This window comes from Panthera tigris, chromosome C2 (assembly GCF_018350195.1).
Source record: "Panthera tigris isolate Pti1 chromosome C2, P.tigris_Pti1_mat1.1, whole genome shotgun sequence".
NCBI classification, from domain to species: Eukaryota; Metazoa; Chordata; class Mammalia; order Carnivora; family Felidae; genus Panthera; species Panthera tigris.
Window position 1 is genome coordinate 65,697,644 of NC_056668.1, and position 25,149 is coordinate 65,722,792.

The 25,149-nt window shown below is 44.6% G+C and overlaps 1 protein-coding gene across 2 annotated transcripts in view; it reads right to left on the minus strand.

Moving 5' to 3' along the window:
• Positions 1-413: 413 nt before the first annotated feature.
• Positions 414-25,149, minus strand: part of FSTL1 (follistatin like 1) — a 51,758-nt gene continuing 27,022 nt past the window's right edge. The window contains exons 3-11 of one of the 2 annotated variants that reach the window (XM_042956286.1): positions 17,494-17,598; positions 15,110-15,239; positions 14,233-14,265; positions 12,785-12,915; positions 8,105-8,223; positions 6,636-6,748; positions 6,189-6,299; positions 3,727-3,803; positions 414-596 (exon numbers count right to left, since the gene is read on the minus strand). In XM_042956286.1, coding sequence (XP_042812220.1) covers positions 552-596; positions 3,727-3,803; positions 6,189-6,299; positions 6,636-6,748; positions 8,105-8,223; positions 12,785-12,915; positions 14,233-14,265; positions 15,110-15,239; positions 17,494-17,598 — 864 coding nt within the window. In that variant the 3' untranslated portion in view covers positions 414-551. Of the gene's footprint in view, positions 597-3,034; positions 3,205-3,726; positions 3,804-6,188; positions 6,300-6,635; positions 6,749-8,104; positions 8,224-12,784; positions 12,916-14,232; positions 14,266-15,109; positions 15,240-17,493; positions 17,599-25,149 lie in introns of those variants that run through there. The other variant, XM_042956285.1, reaches the window with a different exon arrangement.

Consider the following 25,149-nt stretch of genomic DNA (forward strand, 5'->3'; position numbering starts at 1 on the left):
CCTCCCAGAAACTCCAAGCCTAAGGGACAACTGGGTAACGAGAAGGGTGGCTGTGTATCTAGAGGCAGTGGTTGGGACCATGAGAAGCACAGATGCTGGACGTCTATTATGCTGATGGCGACAGGAAGGGCTGGACGCAGAATGTGTTCCTCTCCACTGGGCTTCTGCCAGACCCCTCCTCTGGGGCAGCCTGCAAAGTTCTCTCTGGCATCATTCGCACTCCCTGCAGGACGTTTATAGCCGTGGCCGACCGTGGTTCAGATCTGCTCCTCTCCCAACCCTGATGCAGTTTCCTTACTTGTCTCCAGCCCCTGAGCACCATTTATAGTTTCTCTCAAAGCACTCCTAGAAATGAAGGCTATGGCCCTTCCCCTCCTCGCCAGCCACCCCCATTTCCTTTACTGCAAAACAAATAGACAAAATAAAACTCATTGCTATACAAGCAAATACTGGTGATTCGGCAATTGTAGCAGACACTTGGATATACTGAACTCAGCGCTGAAGTGAAAGAAGGTGCCAGGCTCTGGACGCCCTTCCCAGATGCCTCCTCTTTAGATCTCTTTGGTGCTCACTTTTTTGGTCTTTTCAGCTGTTTCCTTTGAGATGCAGGAGAAAATAAGCATTGTGAATTAAAAAAAAAAAAGAATCATTGGTATCTATCTAGTCCTCAAGACTTTATATAGCATTGACAGATCCATGCTTGTGCTAAATTTTCATTCTGTTTGCTTGTCTGTCTCCTCTGTGGATGAGAAGAACCTGAGGGCAAAGATCAGGTCTTATTTTTGACATGGTCACATAGGGGCTGTCACTGAATTAGTAGCTGAGCCCACTTGAACGCCTGTGACACAACAGGTCAAACATGATTATCCTCATTTTAAAAATGAAGAAAAGGATACTAGATGCAAGTGCTACAAGATATTCTGGATCCCAGTCCAGAGAGGTGTTAAGAACAAAGGTTCTAGAGGCAGACTGTCTGAACTTGAGTCACGGACATGCTATTTTCTGGGGGACTTTGGCCATGTTATAAAAACTTCTGTGCCTCAATGTCCTCAACTACAAAGTGAGGGTAATAAAGTGCCACCTCTTACAACAGTGTCACATTTCTCCAAAGAAGCCTTTCTTACTTACGGCCAGTAAGTACATGAGAAAATGTTCAACGTCATTAGTCATTAGGGAAATACAAGTCAAGACTACAATGAGATGCCACTTCACACCCAGTACAATGGCTAAAATAAAACATAATGGACAATGACAAATGTGGTGAGTTTGTGAAAAAAGAGCAACACTGCTGGCAAGGATGTGAAATGGTACAGCCACTTTGCAAAACAGTCTGGCAGCCCTCAAAAGATTAATCACAGAGTTACCATAGGATCCAGCAAGTGCACTCTTAGGTATATACCCAAGAGACCTGAAAACATAAGTCCACACAAAAACTGGAACAAGAATGTTCCTAGCAGCATCATTCATCATAGCAAAAAAGGGGAAACAACCTAAATATCAGCTGACGACTGGATACACAAAATGTGGTATATCCATACAATGGAATGTTATGTAGCCATAAAAAGGAATGAAGTGCCAACCTATGCTATAACAAGGATAGACTTGAAAACATAATGCTAGATGAAAGCAGTCAAACAGAAAATGCCAAATACTGTATGATTCCATTTGTGTATGTCCAGAATAGGCAAATCGAAATAGAGTTAGAAAGTAGATGAGTGGCCGCCAGGGGCTGGGAGAAGACAGAATGGGGAATGACTTCTAATGGGCCTAGGGTGTCTTTGTGGGATAATGAAAATGTTCTGGAATTAGGTAGTAGTGATGGTTGATGATCTTGTGAATATATAAAAACCACTGGATTGTATATTTAAAAGGGTGAATTTTATGGTATATAAATTAGATCTCAATAAAAAAAACTAATTAGGAAATAAAAAACAACAGTGCCTGGCATCTAGCAGACACGGTTGGTTCTCCATCCATAGCCCCTTGCCTTTAGCAGTTCAGTACACGGGTACAGCTTCTTACTGCCAGCACCTGCACCTCTCTGCCTGAGGCTTTCTCTGGCTGCTGGAGCCTGCTTTGCCCACACATGTTGGCAGGTCAGAAATGCCAGGGAATTCATGTCGCTGGTGGCAGCCCTTGCCAATGGCTGATGAGAGTTTGTGTAGGAACGTGCCTTCTCCCTTCCCCCTCAGCAATGGGAACTCTGTTCCCAGAGATCCACAATAGGACTAAGCTCCACACGCCCACAGTGGTAACATGCCTTGGTAGACGCTCTTTATTGCTTCCTTCCCTTCCTGGGCTGGCTTCCCACCTCCCTGTCTAGTGTCTCCTAGGATTGCTTCCCAAATAAACTATTTGTACTCAAGTCCTTGCCTTAGCGTCTTCTTTCTGAGGGAACTCACATAAAACAGACATGTAAAAATGTTAGCTATTATAATCCACTCCTCACTGTCTACTCTGATCATTTCCCCACCCCAGAGGAAAGGAATTCCTATTAAGTTTTTTTTTTCTTCTTTTATGTGGTTGCACTCATCTGGAGACTCAAGACTGATGAAATACGGAAAAACAAAAGGCTGGGAGCTTCTGCTTAAAAAACTGACATGAGGGGGGTGCCTGGGTGGCTCAGTCAGTTAAGCATCCGACTTCGACTCAGGTCATGATCTCGTGGCTTGTGGGTTCGAGCCCCACATTGGGCTCTGTGCTAACAGCTCAGAGCCTGGAGCCTGCTCTGGATTCTGTGTCTCTGCCCCTCCTCTACTCACGCTCTCTGCCTCTCTCTCAAAAGAAATAAATTAAAAAACAAAACAAAACTGACATGAGGTTTCTATATTATGAGTGACAATAATGACAAAATGCATATAAAAACCATCAATAAATATGAGCAATTTTATTTTTGAGCATTATTAATATTAATAATTATTTTGAAATCAAGTATTTCATCTCAATAGTTTAGCAGCTCTTGTGACTGTTAGATTCTCTCAAAACTTAAGTCAGAGAGAAGGCTTGTATACAGACCCAGTGTAGAGACAGGTGATCTGAGGCACAATGTCCTTTGTTAACTACATGGTAAATCAGGGGCAAGACAGGCCCAAGAGTCCAGCACATCCATGTTTTCTCTCCAGGCCTTTACCATCTATGTCAGTGAATCGCTATTCTGCCAAAAGCCTTTTCCCCAAGAAGATCTTCAACTTGATGATACAGAACCTGAACAGAATTCTTATTTATTATCTTCTCAAGTCTCCAGGAAACAGAACCCCTAAGTTCTCTCGGTTTTGAAAATCCCAGGCTGTTTTCTAACCAGCTTGGCATTTAACTGAAATATCTTTTATTGTGGTCCACATTCACTTATTTCCTGCTTGTTGCCCTCAAGAAGCTCACAGTCTTCAGGTCCGGGCACTGGTCGTGACAGGAAGCAGCAACACTTCCATAGACCATGCTCATTTGCAAACCACTTCCAACATATTTGCAAATCACCACCTGGCTAATTCTTGCTTATAAAGCAATTTACCAAGTTGTAACCTACATCTGTTGGGACCTGCTGGACCACACAGGACTCCATTAGGGAACTGTCCGTATCATGGTTTGATAGCATAGGTTTATCATTCAGGACCTATTGTATGGAACAGAGTGGCTCTTTGGACATCTGGAGCATTAGGTGATATCTGAATGGCAGAAGGGCTTAGTGGCAGCAGGAATACCTGAGCCAGCATGGAGTCTGCAACTCACCTGGTGCTTCTGGAGCTCCTGGACATATCTGGTCATCTCCTCCTCTGTCTGGGCCTGGGCCCCCTTCTGATTCTTTCCTGGAAGAAGAACCAAAGCTCAGGGCAGTGCTCACTGATAGAAGCCAGTTAGGGATCCTACCAATATCTCCCTTTTAGGCTCTCAATTTCATCTCCCATTTAACCTATGGAAGGAGAGGTGAACCGCCTGCATATCTCTGAATATGAAGTGTCCCAGTTCAACTGACACCTCCAAAGTAACACACTGTGAACCAAGCAATCTCTTCCACCCCCCCATCCCGGCCTCTGTTCCTAGTGTCTCCGACTGCTCCAGCACGTATATCCATGCCAGGCACTGGCCCTGCTGTAAAATCTATGGGGAATATCTGGGTCTTGACTCAGGACGTTCCTATGGGCTAGGGATTCTCAACCATTCACATGGAGAACTTTTCAAAATACACGTGTTTAAATTCCACTTTTAGACTCTGATTTAATTATTGTTGGGCACCAGGATTTTGTAAAGTTTCTAGGTGATTGCAATGTGCAGGCAGGGTTGATAGCCACTATATTTAGCAGTGTTTCCCAAACTTAAATGGTGATTAAAAAAAAAAAAACCCATAGAATATATCTTAAAAGTGGAGGTTCCCAAGCTGCTCTTTTGTGGGTTTGATTCAGTAGGTTTGGGATAGACTCTGTACATTTACCAAGTATAGTGTTTGCCGTCAGGAAACACTGCTCCGCCATGCCTTCCTGAGTTTGGCATTAATCACAGCAGTTTCCCTCAGCTGTGGCTCTACCTGGCTTTATATCTTGATGTCACTTTTTCTTTGCCCCATTGAGATTTCTGATCTAAGACCAGACTAACGTTCAGGTACTGACTCTGGAGTGCTGCCTCTACAATGTCCTCTCAGCTCCGTGGCCCACACACCAAGACATGCTCACCTTGGGGCACCACCATCTGTGGTGCTCTTTATACCCACACAGGGCTCTAAACCTGGCCATCCAGAGAGGGAGGACGAGCTGTCCAGTGTGGCTGTGGAAGTGGGCATTGTCCCATGGAGGTGATCATTTGGGTTTTGTCTGATGCATGTGATGGGGCTTATTATCCAGGTGATCAGGCTTATTCCATAAGGCAGATGTTTAACAACTGCCTATCTTAGAAATGGATGGCTACCTTTACAAAGCCAGGCCAGGAGCAGTTAGATGTGGGGAGCTACTGCAGGGGGTTTGGGGAAGATGAATGTAAGATGCTTCCTGATGGAGGCAGGCTGGGGTAGTATTTTGAAATGTTCTCTCTTGGCTTCAGTAGCTGCTGTGTACTTGGTCTGGATACCCTTAGTTTTGACTTCCAGAAATTTTTAGGATTTCTGTCTCTAAACAGCCTCTTCCTACTCTTCCATTTGTCTCTGGAATTGTGTTGGCTTCCTGCCTTCCCACTTTGAGAAGAGACTTGGTCCTGGGCAGTAAAAGACTAGGGATCCCCTGGTACAATTGAGTTCCATTTGTACTGTTGCTGCTGCCTAGGCTTCTTATCTAGAAAAACATCTTCTGGGTCCTTGACCTCTGTCTCCCAATTTCCTGACCTTCTTACCTGACCTTCCTGAACATGATCCTAAGACCATCCCGTTCTTTCTTGTCTCAGTTTCTTTAAGGTATAATTTTAAGTTCACCCCATCTGGTGGTTCCAGATTGGGGCTTGGTTCCTACTGACTTTTCTTCTCAAACCCAATGTGACTCTCTATTCTAGACCTGATCTCACCCTTTTCTGTCTTTCCTCTACTCCGAATTACGCCTGTTTTTCCCCTATAACCTGGCTTTGATTCAAGAGTTTCTTTTGATCTTTGGCATCATTCCAACATGCCATTTGGTTTCTGCACTGGTCCCCCAAACTCTCTGACACCTCTATCTCTCTAATCCACCCTAACCATGTCTCAACTTTCTTTTTTTAGGCATTATCCAATTCTGTTAATTCAAAGAGGGTCTTTGAACATTTTTCCTTTCTCTGCTGGATATAGGTGGCAAGCAGGAGTCATTTTGTTTTCCAACCACCTAAGTCTTTTACATATAAGATTTCCCAAGCTGTCATAAGGATCAAGTGGGTTAATATGTAGAGTGCTTAGTGGAGTGCCTGGTACATAGTTCTCACTAAGTATTTGCTTTCATTATTATTATGATGATTCCAATCTCACATCAACATTTGATCTTGCCCTGCGTCTTAAACCTCTCTTATGCCAAGCCTCTGGAGTGATTTTCAAACGTAATGCGTCTGGCCTAAGTGCTTTGTCCCAGTGCTGCCCACTGGGTGCTCCAACATTATAGGTTGTAGTCTGTCACTTGCTCCCCAGTTTCCTTGCTCCTGGCCACTGCCCTCTTCTCCATCATCCCCACCCTGACTTCTCTCATGATGAGTTCACAAAGGAAGCCCTCTCCCTGCCGTCCCTTCTTTCTTCCTGGGGCACAGCTCACCATCACAGGTCATGGCTGTGCAGACCCAGTTTCCACAGGCACAGACACAACGGTTACAGTCCACCTCGGTCTCTGCTCCATCTGCATATGTCTCATCCTCCAGGGCACACTCTGTTGGGACCAGAAATAAGGGGCAACAGTTTAGGGTGACAGTGGAACAGGACATCTTGGCCATCGTCTGTGCACCTTACCCTTTTCCCAGACAAGACCTGCTTCTGCTTAACCTTCAGAGGCACCATATCTGAGTAAATGATGCCATTGATCCAAAGATTGTTGGATCCTAACCTCAGCATAGAGTTGATGGGCTGGGGCCCAGTCTGGAATTGTGAAAGGGAATTTTCTTAGCAAGCTCTGGAAAGTTCCATCAATTCTATCTTGCCCCTCCCCCTGCCCCCTGCCAAATGCCTCATTCCCTTCAACTCCACATATTTCTTAGGTTAAGCATACTCCTCTCTGGAGGATTGAAGGTCGGGTTGAGGCACTTGAGGAACTCTTGGAAGCTGAGTTTCCAGTCAGCATTTTCGTCAGACAGTTCAATGAGAGCATCAACACAGAGTCCTCTGAAACAAAACACAGGAGAAATGTGTCAGTAAGACCCTGAATTCACTCCCGCAGAAAGGACCTAAGCATTGGGATCACATACAAGTGGGGCCTCCAGAGGAGGCCAAGGAGACAACTGCTAACTGAGGAACTTTCTACATGCCTTCCCACAACTATCATCCAACCTGACTCCTGTGAGCATCCAGACTTTACTTGGTTATACTTGATGTCAGATCATTTACATTGTTCAAATGTTCTTCCAAGAAGACTAAAGTTTCCTGAATGGTTGTGTTCACTTTGATTGGCATATGTTTTCACTACCTGTGCACCTTCTGTGAGCAATTCCCTTTCCCCATGGTACTGGTCAAGTCAACCAAACTAGGAAAATCAAAACAGAAGGGAGACAAGTAGATGATAGGAATGGAATATGGGATCTGAAAGACTATGGAGTTCAAGCAGGCATTATCACTATCACTATCTAGAAAGAGAAATGTTTAGAAAAGTTTTATGGAATCCTAGTTCCCTCACTCTCCCCTTGGCTTGGATGTGAGCCTTGGTTCAATCAGTTATTACCCAAATGGCCTTGAGCTAGTTCTTCAACTTTTCTGAGCCTGTTTTCTCAACTGTAAAATGAGGACAGGGAGCCCTCCTTAACTGGAATGTTATGAAGATCAAACATTGATCTTTAAAATAAAATATTATCTAATTTCAAGTTATCAAAATATGAAGGATTTTCAGATACTATATTCTAAGGCCATGGCATATTGCTAAGGGAGAATCATTCTAGAATCTGGGCTTCATGCTTTATATTTCTTCTGAACAAAAGAGGTGCTATTCCTATTTTTAATTCTTGCTGATGTACTGGAGCCACAGCAGAAGTTTCTTAGGGGTTAATTGTTATTAATATTTGCTCTGGAATAATATCAGAAAAGGACAGGGACATGCTTACATTTGTGACAGTTAGGGTTCTCTATATGAAATAACACCAATTATCTTAAAAGTCAGAACTAAAGCTATTTTAGACTTATAGTTGAATAATACGGTGATATAATTCCTTCCAAAAATTAACCATTAAAACATTATCATGACACTCAGAAACACACTTGCTCTGATGTGACCTTGATAATTTACTTTAAAATTACATTCTTCTATTCCTTGTAAGTTCTGGCAAAACAACAACTATTTGATCAGATACCAGTGGTGCTCAATATATTAGTTCATAATGTTCACAAAATAGACCAGGACAGAATTCCTGTTTTGCTTTTTACTTCTCACTGGCACTGGTGGCCCCTCTGCAGGTAGGAAGGGGTTCAAATCCCCTTTCCTATCCAGCCTTCCCCTCATGGGCCCCTCCCTGACCCCTCAACTGCACTCACCTAAGCAGCTTGTTGTTCTCCTGGTCGGCATAGGTAGTGATGTTGATGGCAGTTTCATTCTGCTCCACAAATTTCAGTAACTCACTGGAGTCTAAGCGAGAGTCACCATTATCAACGTTCTGGAAAGGGGATAAAGAGCACTTTCAGGAACATTTTGTAATCTGTCTCCCTCTCAGCTTGACCCATCTTTGGCTCTTGACCCATTCCAACCCTGCCTTGGCCTCACACCTACTGCAACAAAGGCTTGAAGACTTGGGGCCCCCAGAGAAGGTACCAGCACCCCAAGATGAGAGACCGAAAGTGTGTGGGCAGAGGCCACTGGGGGCCTTTCAAACCCACACCCTGCTCAGAAGGCAGTGGGAATACAGACCTGTGTTACCCAGGCACCTGGGGTGCTAGAGAACCCCCTGCAGCCTCATCCCTGACACCGTCCCACAGACATTCTCCTCTTTAACATCTGGGTTCAAGCCAGCCACCATACCCTGCTCTCAAACCTTGATGAACATTATGAATCAGATTCTGTGGCAGAGCCCAGGATGTCTATTTCTTTCTTTTTTTTTTTTAAGCTTATTTATTTATTTTGAGAGACAGGGAGAGAGTGTGCACACATGCACACATGAGCGGGAAAGGGGCAGAGAGGCAGGGAGAGAATCCCAAGCAGGCTCTATGCTGTCAACACAGAGCCCAACTTGGGGCTTGATCTCATGAACCATGAGATCATGACCTGAGACGAAATCAAGAATCGGATGCTTAACTGACTGAGCCACGCAGGTGCCCCTGGATATATATTTCTAACAAGCTACTTGGGAACAACAATGCAGGCAACCCTCAGAGCTCACTCTGGGAGTCACATAACCACTTCTTGCTGCTTATTTCCCTGGCTTGCTGTCATGCTTCACATTCACACTGGTGCCCCTAACCAAGCACAGCAGTGAGAAGTCGCAAGCAAAGGCCCCGAGTTGATAACCTGCAGGCAGGGGTGGTCCACCCCTCTGCTCTGGGCCCCACCACAGACATGTGTAGGTGTCCTTGGCTTACCGACACAGGCTGTCCTCATGACCTACCTGACATCCCACGAGCACAAGGTGAGGGTATAGTGAGCTCAGGCATTATCCCCTCCTTGGCAAGGTGCTAAACCCAGACCATAGCCATTTGGGACCATTCAAAATGCCCAGGCCCTAGCTGCTGGAAGAGGGTGTCGATTTCAAGTTTCCATCAAATTCTAAGTTGGATGTTGCTGCCCTCCTAGATAGTTCCAATGGAGGAAAAATGTTTTTAGGAAAAATTCTTTCCATAGGCTGCCTCAGACTGCTGCCCTGGGAAATTATCAGCATTCCCATGTTACGTTGAAGGTGGCTCACCAGATGGTACAAGGGATTCTGAAGAAAAGTCTGTCCAGGCTTCCCGGTAGAAGGGACTCTCCTTCCATGCCTGTCATGTGTCACATGTACTCTGCTATAAGGTTGTAAATCTTTCCATGATATACATAATGACAGGCATGTACAAAACAACTATGTCAGCCCTTGCTTAGTACCTTTTTATCATTCTTGACAAATTTTCTAGGAACAGGTCTCAGATGTTCCCCCTGAGGAAACTGCCCTTCACCTTGTGAAGTCTTGATTAATTAATGGAGAGAAATGAAATAAGCTTGGGCAGGAGTCATTCTTAGCAGTATAGGACTTTCTTGAATACAAACGTTGCAAGTGCTGGACAGACAGAAGCAGCCCTCACACACCCCAACACCATCACAGCTTGTTGAGAGTGAGAGTCTGAAGACGAGCCATGCAGCCATGGCTGCAGACCCAGTGCCAGGCAGTGCCTGGGGGCACCAGGAACCTGGTGGCTACAGCCCAGCCAGCTCCCAAAAGGCAGTGCTGAGTGCACACAGTTCACTCAGGCCACAATCCAGGCCTGAAGCCGAGGGGAGGGCCAGCCTGTGTGCACGCTCATCTCACAAGGGCCCAGCCAGGTCTCCCCAGGCCAGCGCTGTATGTGGAATCCATAGGAAAAGAGGTCTGGTACCCACCCCAGAAACAGCCTGGACTGCCTGGGAGGGGGGGCATACTTAGGGGGTTTTGATCTTGGACAACGAATCAACCTAATTCACTCAGCCTCTATTCAGCTAACCACTTACAAAAGGCATAGTACCTCTGTATGCCTGCAATTCCCAGCTCTGTATGTGATGTAGCACCCTTTTCTTCTATGTAACTGTAGGGTTGTAGAAAGGCGGGAAGATGTGTGATACGAAACCCATGCTTGGGGCTTACTGCAAGTTTGGAGACTGTTCAGAGGATGAGCTAGGCCAGACACTCACTCACACACAGCATCTGTGGTGATATGGGGAACATGATACCAGAGTCAAGGAGATAAGAAGTCTGGCTCCAATTCTGGCTCTGGCCACCAGGAGTCCACCACCGAGAGGGTGTGTGTGTATGACATGGCCATGAAAGGCTCTCTCCACCTGCCTGCCCTCTTCATTCTGTTACACTTTCACTTAAGAAATCATTAATGAATTACTAGGTGAAGTGAGAGTCTGGTTTTCATCTTATCCAAATTCTGATTAGATTTTCTTTTCAACTAATTTTGACGTAAGGAATGCCAGCTGGGTTAGAGGGCAGTTCACTGGTTCAGAAACAGTTTCTGTGAGATATCAGATCTCTCACCAAGAGACAGCTGTTTGCCTAGAGGGAAGGAATCTCTCTTTGACGACTGCACCACACAGGACTCCAATAATCATCAAAAAATAGATAGTAAAATCCCTGTTTTCTTAGAAGACACTCCCAGAGTGTCTGGGAGAAGCGAGCGTTGTGTCAGTCATGATGAAGCTTTATTGGTCGGGAGTGAGAATGCCCTAGAGGAAAGCCACTTTCTCAAGGGGTCTCACATAGGGGCCTGTTAGAGAAGTTACTGCCAGGACAGGTGGACAGGCGTCAAGGGGGGCGTGGGTCCCAAGCACTTGAGAATCAAATTAATAACAGGTGTCACTGATGCCTGAGGCAGGGTGCCACCAAGAGGCCACTAAGAATGATTACAAGGTCCCAAGAGGCCCCTTGGAACCAGTGGCCTCCTGGGCCTTCATGGCCATGGCAAAGTCACTGTATACAATGACCTGGCAGGTGCTGCTCACTCAGCTTCTGAAAAATCAATTTCTTCAAGTTTCTTTCTGCTCCTGTGTGACTCTCCTGGCTCAGTACTATAACGCTTTTCTGTGTAGATGAGGAACCACCCTTGCCCCAAGGGCCCTGTAATGTTGGGGGGTTGACATAGAGGATAGACTGAGAAGGGCTGTGCTTTCTTGTCCACATGAACAAGAGCCAAGGGAGTTTGTTTCTTCAAACACTTGGAACCCAGAGAGACATACCTTCTGCCACAGGAGAGAGAGCTCTCTAAAGACAGGAACACAAGCAAACTCTGAAATGACCAAACATTCAGTATTTCTCTATCTGTAGGGTCCATTAATGTCAGTGAGAAAGAGGAATCCACAGACTAGGCTGGTGTTGACACAGAGCTGCCAAGAAATCCTTCATGTGCCTGGGGTTGCTCCTGAATGCAGGCAGGTTAGGGCTTGAGATGGCAGGCCCTGGAGGCACCTGGGAACATGTACATCTGCAGATGAGCATCTGAGGGCATCCACCCAGAGATGCGTGTCTGTAAGTAAAGGGAGCTTTTTGCTTATGTGGGAATGTGGGTATCTGAATGTGTGTCTGTGAGTAGCTGTGTCTCTGTCTGGGGTGTGCATCTCTCTATGTGGGATGTGTGTGTGCATGCTTCTGCTTGTGGTATTTTTATCTCTGGGTATGATGTATGTATGTGTGTATCTGTGTTCTTGTCAATCAGCTGGAAGAGCACCCTTCACTGCTTCTTCCAACAACTGTCTCAAGCTCTCTGAGAAATATCCATGCCATGGGAGCTCCACTCATTGCTAAATACTATTTCCAATCTTTTTCAAAGCAGAATCTCTCCTATCTCCAATTGGAACAACCTGTCTCTTAAACTAAATAATGGGACAAGCAATATCTAGGTTAATGAAAAATCCTGGAACCATGAAATGCCAGTCCATTGACTCTTCCTAGATGATGAAGCACTCTACAGGCCAGGGACAGTCAAGTTAATGATTTAGAGAAATGTCAGACCAGGTGGGAAAGATGCTGAAGTGGCTTAGGTATAGGTGAGATCAAAAGGTATACTGTATCAACAGCCAGCTCTATAAGGTAAAGGGTAGGGGGATACATACAGGGTAGGGGGATAGAACCTGGCCACATACATGTACATTAGATCCCAAGGGCTCTACTGCTGGAATCCCACTGATCAAGCAGGCCAGAAAGCAACTGTCACAGCTTCATGGAACAATGGGGAGATGTGATCTGGTGATGGGAGAGGAAGTATCTCTTTGGGGCTGAAGAGTCTTTTTATTTTTATTTTATTTTATTTTATTTTATTTTATTTATTTTATTTTATTATTTATTTTTGAGACAGAGAGAGTGCGAGCAGGGGAGGGGCAGAGAGAGAGGGAGAATCTCAAGCAGGCTCTGCTTTGTCAGCGCAGAGCCAATATGAGGCTCAAACTCATAAAACCACAAGGTCATGACCTGAGCTGAAATCAAGAGTCAGATGCTTAACTGACTGAGCCACCCAGGTGCCCCTGGAGCTGAAGAGTCTTTGACCCCAATTCTGGATTACCTTAAAGTACTTGTCTAGGATTTCACTGTAGTTGCTGCCTTTAGAGAACCAGCCATCTGGAATGATCTCTGCTTCCAGCCACTGGATGATGCGACGCCGGAGCTCATCCCGGTTGGACTGATAGCAAACGACTGCAGGAAAAGGGAGTGAGGTCAGCTGAGCAGTGAGACCCCAATGTCACCCAGCATCCACTGCATGGGAGGTTCAGTGCCTGGGGCTCTGCATGTGACATCTCATTGAATTTTTACAGTACTCCAGGGACACGAGATTATCACACACATTTTACAGGAGTCAACCCAGGGTACACAATTAGAAAGTATCTAAGCAAGGATTCAAGCTTATGTTTCTAAAAAAATTATAAGAATTGAGAATATTGAAACAGAGAAACTATGTTGCTTAGGTGAGAAAAACGCAGAGCGGAAAAATAAAGGACTATTTTCATTAACTAAGGAAGCTGAGGGGGAAAAAAATCAATCAATCAATAAATAGCTCTCTTGGCTCAAAGATGAGCTGAAATAATAAGTGAATGAAGGAGCACATGACAATTTTTTATGCCACAAGATTTTAAATTCTCCATAGCTTTTTCCTTTTACCAACTGGGTCTATCAAATCTTCTCCCACTTAAAATTTTACACTGTCTGCATTATCCTTTGTCCTAAACCACAGAACACAAGGTCAAGAAAGGGCCATGCTGAAACCCTGCTCTGGACAGCTGTTCTAAGACACATGGCAATAACAGGTGGGACTGAGAGTTGGGTAGATGAGGTAAAAGAGAAAGGAAAGCCTTGACAAAAGGAAATTTCTGGAAGACAACACATGTTGGGATGTGAAAAGGGCCCTGAGCCAGAGGAATGTAAATCTGGGCAATTTTCCCCACTCTGCCACTTCTAAGCTGTGTAATTCAGGAAACTCACTTAACCTCTCTGAGCATCAATTTCCTCACCTATGAGGTCATTACAATAAGGTCTACCTCACAAGATTATTGCAAAGATCTGAAGAAAAGTATATGCTAAATCTTCTGTAACTGTAACAATGAAATTTTAATTTTTATTCATAGAAAATCATGGAAAAAGTCCTACTTGCATTTCCAATGATCCCCTTTCAAACAAGTTGTGCCTTCTGATTCTGTTAGTCCTGTGACATCAGCATGTCTTACAGATCATTGAAAGAAAGACTCAGTGGCTTTCCTGTCCTTTTAATGCAATCACTACTTAGCAAAAATGGACAACATAGCCAACATTCCAACCTAACCAGCTGCTTCAAATGTCAAGCACAAAAAAATGCAGTTTTGCAGCTTTTCTGAGCTGTGTTGAGGAATGACCAGTTCTGGCTCACAAGTTCTAACACACAGATCTTATGGGCTTCAGCAGGGAATGTGAAACACAAAATTCCTTCATGAAAAGAATTTCCTCCCTAAAATGCACACTGTAGGAAAAATAGACACTCACCTGGGCTGGCAGATGGACTTACAGATTTCTTCTCTGCAAGACAAAAGGAGAAAATGCATAATGCAGAATGAAGACAAAAGAACATGTCTGTGTTTTGCTAGGTTTAAAATCATCCCACACTACAGGGGCCACTTGCAACATTTTCATCATTTGGTCCTGGGTTCCTGTCTCCTTTCCTTCTTCCAGGGCCTATGAATGGGGATCTTTTCTTCCCTGCTTTGTTTCACATTTTTAGGCCACTGAGTTGCCCTGTAGTCTCAAACCTCCTCCTATTAGGTTTGTGGGGTAGGGTTGCGTTGCTGGGACTTGGAGAATTCATATGGAATTATTATAGAGAGGGAAATGGAGTGGAGACCCACACACAGGAAACAGCTTGTTTCTCCAGGGCAGTTCAAGGCTGAGAGGGGCTGAGTAGGGCTGCTGTTTGGTAAGGAACTGGTATCTAATTAGCAAGGAGGTTGAGACCCCCTCCAATCTTATCTGAATGGCAGTGGTTTGAGTGCAAAATAGAGGAAATATATATAGCAGGGCTGAGAGGTGCCCAAATTTAAAAAGTGAAATTCACCTACTTTTTAAAAAGGTATAGAATTCATGTAAACACTTCCTTATTATTATTGACTATTGACATGGTCCCCTATCTACTGCAGAAAGTACTGGAACCCCCCTTGGGATTCTGACGCAGGAAACCCTGGGCAGAGGCCTGGGCTATCCAGTGCAAACCCAGTAGGTTCATGAGCGCCAAGAGGCTGCCTCTCCAAGTAGCTGGGTGGTCTCTGTGGCATCGGGTGCTGTGGTCAAGTGGAGAGGACTCTGGGCAACCAGGCCACACTGCTCTGTCCTCTGGCTCCTCTGGCTGGAGTTGGGAGGCACTTCTTACCTTTGCAGTGTCCGTCATAATCAACCTGGATTTTGGATCCAGTGAGGCAGGCGTCTCGATGTAACTCACAGTGGTTGAGGTAGGTCTTGCCATTGCTGCCGCACACAGGCCTCTTGTGAGGTTTGCATTGCTGAAACAGACCCGAGGAGGAGGTCTGTGCAGTCGGGGCACCAGCACACACATGCATCCACACGTGCATCCTGTGGGGAGCCTCCCTACTAGGCTCTAGGGTCTTTGTAGCCCTGCATGGCCCCGTGTTGATCCTGGCTTCGGGTCATCTCTTCTATTCAGGGAAGAAATAGACTGTCCTGACCCTATCAAGTTAGCACGGAGGGCATTTTATTGGAAGTCAGAAATTTGGATTCTCTGTCACTTTGGAGAAAGTCACTCAATGTCTCTGGACGCTCTAAGATCCCTTAAAATGCCAACATTCTATGACACAAAAGAGCCAGAGCTGAGAGTGGGGAATGTGCAAATCAAAAGGCAGGCAAACACACACACACACACACACACACACACACACACACACACACACACACACACGAATTCTTCAGTTCTTCTGGGGTTTAACTAGAAAGATCTTTGCTTTCTTGCTTTGTATAGTATTTCAGAGCCATTTTGTTTTTCTCCTGATCTCACAATGCCTCTTATGAGGCTGGGGTGGGGATGCCTGGGTCTTTGTGAAGTACCACAGAGAATCATTATGGACAAGGAAATGGAGTAAAGTTCACCTGGCAACCCAGTTTTACTTTGGCTATTTAAAGGGCCATGGTCACAGGCAAGTTCAGTGTCTTTAGTTTTTTTTGTGGTTTTTGAAAGGGGGGAAGGAGGAAGCCAGTTCAGCTCAGCCCTAATAAAGGCACGGAATCAAGAAAGAGTAGATGTAGTGAGAAGAAACACAGAACACTGGAGCTAGAAGGTAGCCCAACCTCTCCAACTTTAGAGGAGAATACCAAAGCCCGGGAAGACAAACATCATTTAACTAGTATTTATTACTGAGTTCTTACTAAGTATCCTACATGCTGGACAAACATGGTCCCTTGCCTTCACAGCATCCAGTGGCAACTAATTTGCTCAAAATCACAGAAATACATGTGGTCAAAGCAAGACTAGATACTAGGTCTCCTAACTCTAAGTACAGGCTCGTGCTACCACACAGTGGCCAGGCACTCCTCTAGTGAGGTCCACCTAGGGTTCCCAATGGATCTGTTTTTCAGGCGTCTGAGCTGGGGAGACTTCCTTTCTGGGACAATGAATCAGGATTCTTCACCTGGGGACTAAAGCGGGTGTATTTATTTGCAGAAAGACAGATATATTCCTAGGCTTGTGTTGGCATGGTAGAAAGGAGAAGGAAGGACACATATCCAGGGTATTTATGTTTGCCTGAAGAGGGAGAACTTGTCAGAATCCTGGTTACAAAAGAAGTATTTCTCGAAAGCTCACACTGCTTTTTAAACTTCATTAAAAAAAACAACACACAACCTTGTAAAGTCTTCATTTCATCTAGTATTTTTCTAAAAACTTGCATATCCTTTGACTTGGCAAGCCCTAGTGGGAATCAATCTTCTAGAAATAAAGGCAGCAGTACATAAGGATATTTTCACAAGGATGTTATTTTTTGCAGTGGTAAATGATCTATGAAACAACCTAAATGTCCATCTATGGGAAAATTATTACATGAATATGATTTTATTACAAAATATTTATTATGACTCCATTTTTGTATAAAATAGGGGGCAACCCTGTATATGTATAGTAGCACAGAAAAAAAAAGTGGAGAAACTTATACCAAACCACTAACACTGGTCATCTCAGACTAATTGGATTTGAGGGTTATGGGGAAGATTATTAATTTTATGTTTATACAAATACCTGTATTATTTGACATCTATAAAGCAATTGTTAAATTTGTAACTTAAAAATCTTATAAAACTAAACATTTTTTAAAAAAAGAAAAAATATTCCTGCATTTACAGATTGTTTTTAATGTCTGGGATGAAAATCCCTTGTCTTTCATATAGACAAGGTAGGCTTTTTTTTTTTTTTTTTAAATTTTTTTTTAACGTTTTATTTATTTTTGAGACAGAGAGAGACAGAGCATGAACGGGGGAGGGGCAGAGAGAGAGGGAGACACAGAATCCGAAGCAGGCTCCAGGCTCTGAGCTGTCAGCCCAGAGCCCGACGCGGGGCTCGAACCCATGGACCACAAGATCGTGACCTGAGCCGAAGTCGGACGCTCAACCGACTGAGCCACCCAGGCGCCCCAAGGTAGGCTTTTATAAAGATGATGACATGGTTGGCACTGCTCTGCTGACTAGCAGCTCCAGCAAGGTAGCTATATTGGCCTTGGCTATTGTCCTCTGGCTCCTGGCCTCAGAACTTACCTCAATGCAGAGGCAGGTGGGCTCTCCCTTCTCTGTGACTGCACATTCCCGGCCAGCTCCACAAAACACATTGGCACAGATCTTGGATTTGCTTCTTAGTTCTTCCTAAAACACAAAATCATAACGGAAACCAGGTCACTGAGATGAGGGCTTCATGGTATAAGCCACTGGTGGCGATTATCTTTCAGTCTCAGGTCTTGGTCTGGAGTTGCAGCTCATGGTTACTGAAGAGTTCTGAAATTGCTAGAAACTGTCCCCAACAGCCAGCACCAGACTTGCTGGCACTGCTCCAGCTCAGGCCCAGCTACCTCTGAGTCCCTCAGATTGTTTCTTAAAGAGCAAGAGACTCTTTCTTATGTGTTTCCTTTCTTTTAAAAATGGTCATCGAACAGTCCTTAAACGTCAACACTACAGTATATAGCTATACAGGCACAGACTCTCCTCAAGAAGCTCCATGACTCTCTGAGGAAACTCACAAATCAAGAGACATTTAGCAAGCAACAGAGAAGTGCAGCAACAGGAACACCAGCAGCCAGAGAAGGAAAGGAGGGCAAGACCCAAATGAGACTTTCTGAAGATAGGCTGCCTTGACTAATTCCTAAAGAATGAGAAGAGTAAGCCAGGGAGAAATAGAAACATGGAGAGAAATATGGATATCTGAAGGACCAAAATCTCACTGAGTAGTGAATGATATTAAAGGTAATATCATTTCAAAAGGCAAAAGGATAACTAAAGCATCAGAAACATGCCTTTGCTATTATTCAGTATGGTCTTGTTCAGACCCTGTCCACATCTGCCTCTGGCTTCAAGACCAAGAGGGCCAAACCATTGGAGAGCCAGTAGAATTATCCTCAAACCACTTAAGGTCAGTCATTCCTGTTCAGCAGAACCTACAGGCAGGGAATGGTCCGTCTATGCCACTGAAAAGGAGAGCGTATGTAGACACTAATCTGTCAGTGACACATTCCTTCCCTCACGTTAATTAGTGGCTAAAAGGCAGCCCCACCTCATTTGTCACACAGGCCAGCAGCAGTGGTGGTTGAACAAAGGAGAATGTGATTCTTCCAGCCTCTGTCTGACTGCTGAGCAGGCAGTCACGAAAGGCCTCCGGGCTCCCACCCACTGGGGTAGCACTAGCTGTGACAAAACCAACAAAAATGACAAGAGCTGTGGCGGGGTCAGTAAAGGCAGAGATGGAACCTCAGATCCCACCCCTCAGACCATGTCTACTATGTCATGCAGAGAACTCACACACACAAAGCTTGTAATACTAAAATTCTTGTAGTCCGTAAATGTTTCATATCTAAGAATAGGTCAAAGAAAACAAAAAACAAAGTAGATGCTGAAAGCTGAGGACTGCACCCAATACAGCTAGTCTGCTGCCACCTGGAGGCTGCTTTGCAAACTCCAGGGTATTATTTTCTCTCCTGAGCCATCTTGCCTGTCATGCAAGGATCCCATTGGTCGAGAAACTCTTGCCATGCTCACATTTCATTGGTTCATATGCTGTTGCTAAACCCATTCTTTTTTGGGGGTGTTGCTAAGGAAAATTCAATAAAGCTGGCAGGCAGGGGAAAAAAAAAAAAAAAAAGAGGAAGTAATCCCCAAAAGGCTGGGATGACTGGATAGCTGTTGTTTCCTAAACTGGGCGTGGAGATAAAATCAAGCATGTATTCTCTGATCAGGGCGCTCATAACTGTCCCTGGGAAGGGAAAACAGCTCTAAAAAGCAAGAGGAAAAGGCTGCTGCTGACCAGTGTAACAAAATCTCAGATAAGACTACCTTGTCCTCTCCCCCTCATGAAACAACACTCGAACCAAGAGATACAACAAATACATTCCTAAAAAGGCATGCTCAGACATACATCTACGCTCAAACAACACACCAGTATACAGCTCCACCAGCAGACCTTTACCACTTAGCTATATGTCTGTACATAGCCACTTTAATTCTTTGAACCTCAGTTTCCTCATCTGTAAAATAGGGGTAAATACCAGCCCTGCCTCGTGAAGATGAAATAGTATATTTGGAAGGGCATCATAAACTGAAAAGCAAGCAGAGAGCTTCCTGCACAGTAGCCCGTGGCAGGTAGAGAGTTCCGTTTATCTTATGTTGTTGTTTTTAGTGAGTATTAAAGAGTAAAGCTTTGACTTCCAGGTTGAATTCAAACCAAGTCAATAGTTCTCAAAAATCATTTGAAGAAACACTCTTATTTAAAACGTAAAATCTAATATTTGAATAGTACAATTAAAATTTGCAAAATGTTTCACACTTATGATTTCATCTTACTGTACGAACAACATTGCAAGGAAATGTATAATATTAACCTCATTTTATAGATGAGGAAACTGAAGATCAGGAAGGTCAAGTAACTTGCCCAAAGGTCCTAATGCTAAAAATGAGAGGAGCCAGGATTCTAACCTGGATCTAGACAACAGGTGATTAAGTTCCCATTTATAAATACCTGGCATTCTAAGTGATTTTGATTCTATGTTATCTTATGTAAGCCCTATGATAATACCACAAGTTAGACATCATAACTCTCCCCATTTTACCAATGATGGAACTTAAGCCTTTGAGGTTAAATAACTAGAAAATGATAGTGCTAGGATTCTACCCAACCAAAGGGAAAGCAGCTCCTTTATATTTGATTTACTTTCATATCCAGAAAATTTAAGGTTTAAAGAGATTAGGACAGGAAAGTGATTTACATAATTAGCAAATATGAGAAAGTGCTTAAGAGTAGCTAGAGAGCTGGATTTGAGCTCCCACATCCCGCCTCTGCTCCTTATTTGCCATGGCCGTGGGCAACGTACTTTCTTTAAACCTCAGTTTCCTCATGTGTGAAATGGGAACACTAATCCCTGCGAGGGATGTGTGAGCATTAAAGGAGATGAACTGCCTGCTGTACAGCTGAAAGCTGCCATTGTCACTGATTCTCAATTTCCTCATGGAGCGCCCGATACGACCTTGGTGGTCAGGTCCCCACCCAGCCTCTGTTACCCAGAAACGATACTACTGAGAGCACAAGGACTGAGTGAATGGAAAAAACCCAGATTCCTCAGATTCCTTCCCGTTTGAGACCAAAGAGAAAGGGGCAGCGCCAGTCACACAAGCATTCCTCTTTGCAGGTGGCACATCTGTCAATAGGTGGCAATCTCTCTCTTTGTCTTGGAGAACTCAAAGCCGCAATGCAGAGATGCAGCCTTGGCTCCTGCAGTTCTACCCTCCCAGCCCAGGAGATGTGGAGCAGGAGGTGGGACAGCGGGGTGAGGCGAGCACCCCACAGGCACAGGCAGCGGTACAGAAAACCAAATTTTTGCCGACTTGGGAAAGAGTGTCCTACCCAAAGCTCCCAATCCTCCCCAGTTCTTACCATTCACAGGTGTGCTATAATGCAGAAAAAAACAATGAAAATTTTCTACCTAGAGGTAGCCTCTGTGTGGCATTGAAAGCCCTTATCCAAGCCCTTTCTCGGGGAATGGGAGGTCAGGAGCAACCCTGGGGCTCCCAGAAAGTTCCTGAGCATGGTAGATGGTCTTACCCCTCTGCTGAGTGGAGAACATCTTGCGAGAACTTGCACATGGCATAAACACGCTCATGGAACAGGGCAATCAATGGCTGTCTGGTGGGCAGGGGTGTGGTGAGTAAGGCAGAAAAGAGGCAGGGCAGCAGGTGACATGGTGAAGGTGGTGCTTTGGAATATTAATTTGTGTCTGGTCCCTTCCAACTCAGAAATTTTAACTAAAGTGCAGGGCAGCCTGGATGGAGGCTGGAGGCAAGGGAACCCGCCAGGTGAAAGACAGTGAACTAGTGGGGGTGACAAGGACCTAGGGTCCAATGCTAATATTAATTAGAGCACCTACAACTGAGTGAGGCTCTTCACAGAGATCTCTGTCCTCACAACATCAGTACAAGTTTCCATAGTTTTACTCCTATCTAACAGATTCAGAAAACCTCGGTGACATACAGAGGCCACATGATGAGGGAGAGACTGAGTCAGGACTGGAAGACAGGTCAGCCTGAATCAGAAGCCTCGATATTCCCTCGCAGGGAGGGAACAGTCCAGGGAATAAGGTATGGGCAGAGGTGACAGCTACAAGGGCTAGCATAGGTAGAGGCTGCAAAGCACAATGCAGTTCTTTTAAGAATGAGGTCCCAAGCCTGTATTAGAATTTCATCTATGTATAGACAACCACACTGTCATATGGATATGCTCTAGGAGTGTGAGGTCACAGTGTATGAATCTCTAAGTCTGAGTGTACTTATGAAAATGTGATTGACTGAATGGGGCCAGGGGGCATGTTCTGAGGGTGTGATCACTGACATGTTGATAAAAGTCAACTGTATACTTGCTTCCAATGGAGAGACATTGGGTTTCTAGCTTTGACTTTCTGCATCATCTTCCTGACCTGCTGCTGTGCTATTTTCATTATGCGTCGCCAGTCATGCTTTGTTCATAATGCAAACTCCCCTTGGTAAAAGACGGCCTGGGAACATTGCTAACTTTTACTGGGGAAAAACTTCCTCCCTGAGCAACTGTCAGTCATTGCATGGTAATAATGATACTTGATACTTGCACAGCAAGTTTGACTCATCTGTAATTTTTACTATCATTTTTGATTCTCAAAACTCTTTAGGATAGCCAGGCAGGGGTTAGCTCTTAAGACACTGCCAGACTTAACATCCAACGATGAAGAAGAAACTGAGGCTCAGGGCTACATGTGACTGGTCCAAGACCCCACAGTTGCAGAGCTGGGTCCTGGCCTAGGTGTCCAGGCCCTAATTCCAGCCCTCTTTCCACAAACCACTTTGCCTCATTACAAATCAAAGCTAGAAAAGATATTGTCATGGATCCAAGGTCTAAAAAAATCAATTAGTTTTGCAATTTAAAAAGATCCTTTGCAAACAAAGAGCAAAGCAAGTTATTTGCAAAACCACCAGTAGAGGTGATGGTGTGCCTGAGTCTCCGGGCCGACTAGCATTAAGGCTGAACATAAACTACACTTTGAATGTTTAAAGAAAAAAAGTCTTCTAAAGTAAAAATCATTTTCTGGAAGAACACTGTGCTTTGGCAAGGGAGGAAGCTTGTAAGCAAAACCATAAAACTGTCAGCTTAATATATCATTATTTCACTAAAGTGAACTGGGTCAGCTGTGTACCCCCAATCCTTTTCTTCCTTCCCAACTTTCTTTAAAAAAAACAAAAACAAAAAAAAACAGTCCTACTTATGCCAAGGTGGAATTTTGGCTCCACTTGCCACTATTTTGTGACAGAGCGGCTTTGTTGACGTGAGAAAGGCTCTCCTTGCTTTGCCAGAATTAGTCATGGAAACTTCACAGGAACACCAGGGCCCCTCAGATACGCTGAGCACCACGGAGCTTGGGACAAAGGAATTCACAGAACTGGGGAGAGCAGGAGGCCTGGGTGGGGCACAGGGTGGGACGTTGGCTGCTCCTAGCCAGTGTTCTGGAATGGAACCCAGTAGTACAGGCTGGAGAGCTTGAGAAAGCCAAACCTCTTCAGGACCTTGAAATCTAGCTGGAGCACCACGTGACCCTGTTCAAGTCTTTCCAATTCTTTTTCTCTGAAAAGGAACATGTTGCTGCATCCCACATATTCTAAGGAAAGAGCTGAAAGGAGTAGCAATTTCTAGCAGCTGTTCTGATGCACGTGGCCGAGGCCTCTGCATCTGCAGGAACGGTGTGCCTCGTGTATTTGTGCTCACTACCAGGCCCTCACCTCAAGGTTAATGCAACACGGCCAGATCCAGGTTCTGAGGAGCCTGGTAAGCTCAAACAATTTGAGACAGCCCCCATGAGAAAAAGAACACACGATTATGACTGTAAAATTGGGCACAGGGCCTTGGGAAGGGGCCTTGTGTGTAATGTCTGAAACTAAAGCTTGATTAGCTCATGGTAAATCTGACTCTCCATCAACCCTACTATGTTCTTCATAAACAAGAAGGCTTTGGGGCTTTTAGCCTACTGGAGCCCTCTTTAATATTTTATACATGTATAGCTTATCTCAAGTGAACTCCAAGTGCCTGCACATTTTGGCTTCTGACACACTCACCACGGTGCCCTGCCTGAGAAAATCCACAGTAAATGTTTTTTACATTAAATTTTACTGGCGATTTGCTCAAGTTTAGTGTCAATGTCGGTGGCCAGGATGTCAGGATGTCTGGGGGAAGGAGTGGCTGGTCTTTATGACATCAAAATAAGGGATGCATCTCCCCAAGAGTATTAGCTTTAAGATAAAAAAAATCTATTATGGACCTGTCATTTAAGAAATACCTAATTCTGGGGCACTTGGGTGGCTCAGTCAGTTGTCTGATTTCAGCTCAGGTCATGGTCTCACAGTTGGTGAGTTTGAGCCCCACATGGGGCTCACTGGTGTCAACACAGAGCCTGCTTCAGATCCTCTGTCTCCCCCTCTCTCTGCCCCTCCCCCATTCTCTCTCTGTCTCTCAAAAATAAATATTAAAAAAAAAAATTACCTAATTCTCCCTTGTATTAATTCCTATGTTTAGCTTCTATCCCTTATGGGATAACATGTTCCTGACATTTTCTTCTCATTACGTGATAATGTATTTTGTGTCTGGAAATTACTACTTTCAAATTTCAAATGGGACAAGGCTGTTTACCTTAACCACTGTCTTTATTATCTTACAGATGCTGTCACAGTCACTACGTGTTTGCCTTGTCAAAGGGAAGGATCTAGACTGCCATCTTCCTAGGGGAGCCCTGTCACTTTCCCAGCTGCATATTCACTATCTCTGGAATGCCACCCACTCCTATACATAGACCTTTCTTGAGGCAGCCCAGCCCCAGCATGGCAAACAAGGTGATGGTTTCTACATAAGGGTGAGTTAAGTCTGCTATAATGGCCTTGTCTAGTCATAGTAGAAGAATAGCAGCATTTAATAAACATGAGTTAGAAATATGTTAAGCCTCTTCACACAGGACTGAGAAAAATCTCACATGGGTCTACCAGATCTGAGGATTCATCCCCGATGGCAGTGAGGAGCCTCTGCCTCCAGCACCCCAGGAAGGCACTTCTGGTCTCATGCATTCAGAGCATGGGCCACAGTGATGCGCTGGAGTGTCCCAGGGGAGCGCCATGCTGTCTCTCCAACTTAGGCACACCCAGGGACTCCACTCTGATGGACAGGGTATACCAGGCTCCCCAGCATCTGTCTACAGTTCTGAGTGATCCCTGGGAGCTCCCAAGATATCCTGTCTTTTTGTAAGGCCCCTAGTTCTACAATTGAACACTTCAGTGTCTTTAGAATTCCTTGGTGAGACCTTTCAGGCCAAACCACTTTTTGCCCTGAATTAGTCTGATAGGTTTGATCATGTATTCATTTTCCATCCTCCAACCATCTGCCTTTAAGATTTGTCCACTTTATTTTTTTTAGTTTTAACATTTATTTATTTTTGAGAGATGGAAGTATGAGCAGGGGAGGGGCAGAGAGAGAGAGAGGGAGACACAGAATCCGAAGCAGGCTCCAGGCTCTGAGCTGTCAGCACGGAGCACAACATGGGGCTCCAACCCATGAATGTTGAGTTAAGCATGGATGCTTAACTGACTGAGCCACCCAGGTTCCCCTATTTATTTATTTTAAAAAAGTTGTTTTAATGTTATTTTTGAGAG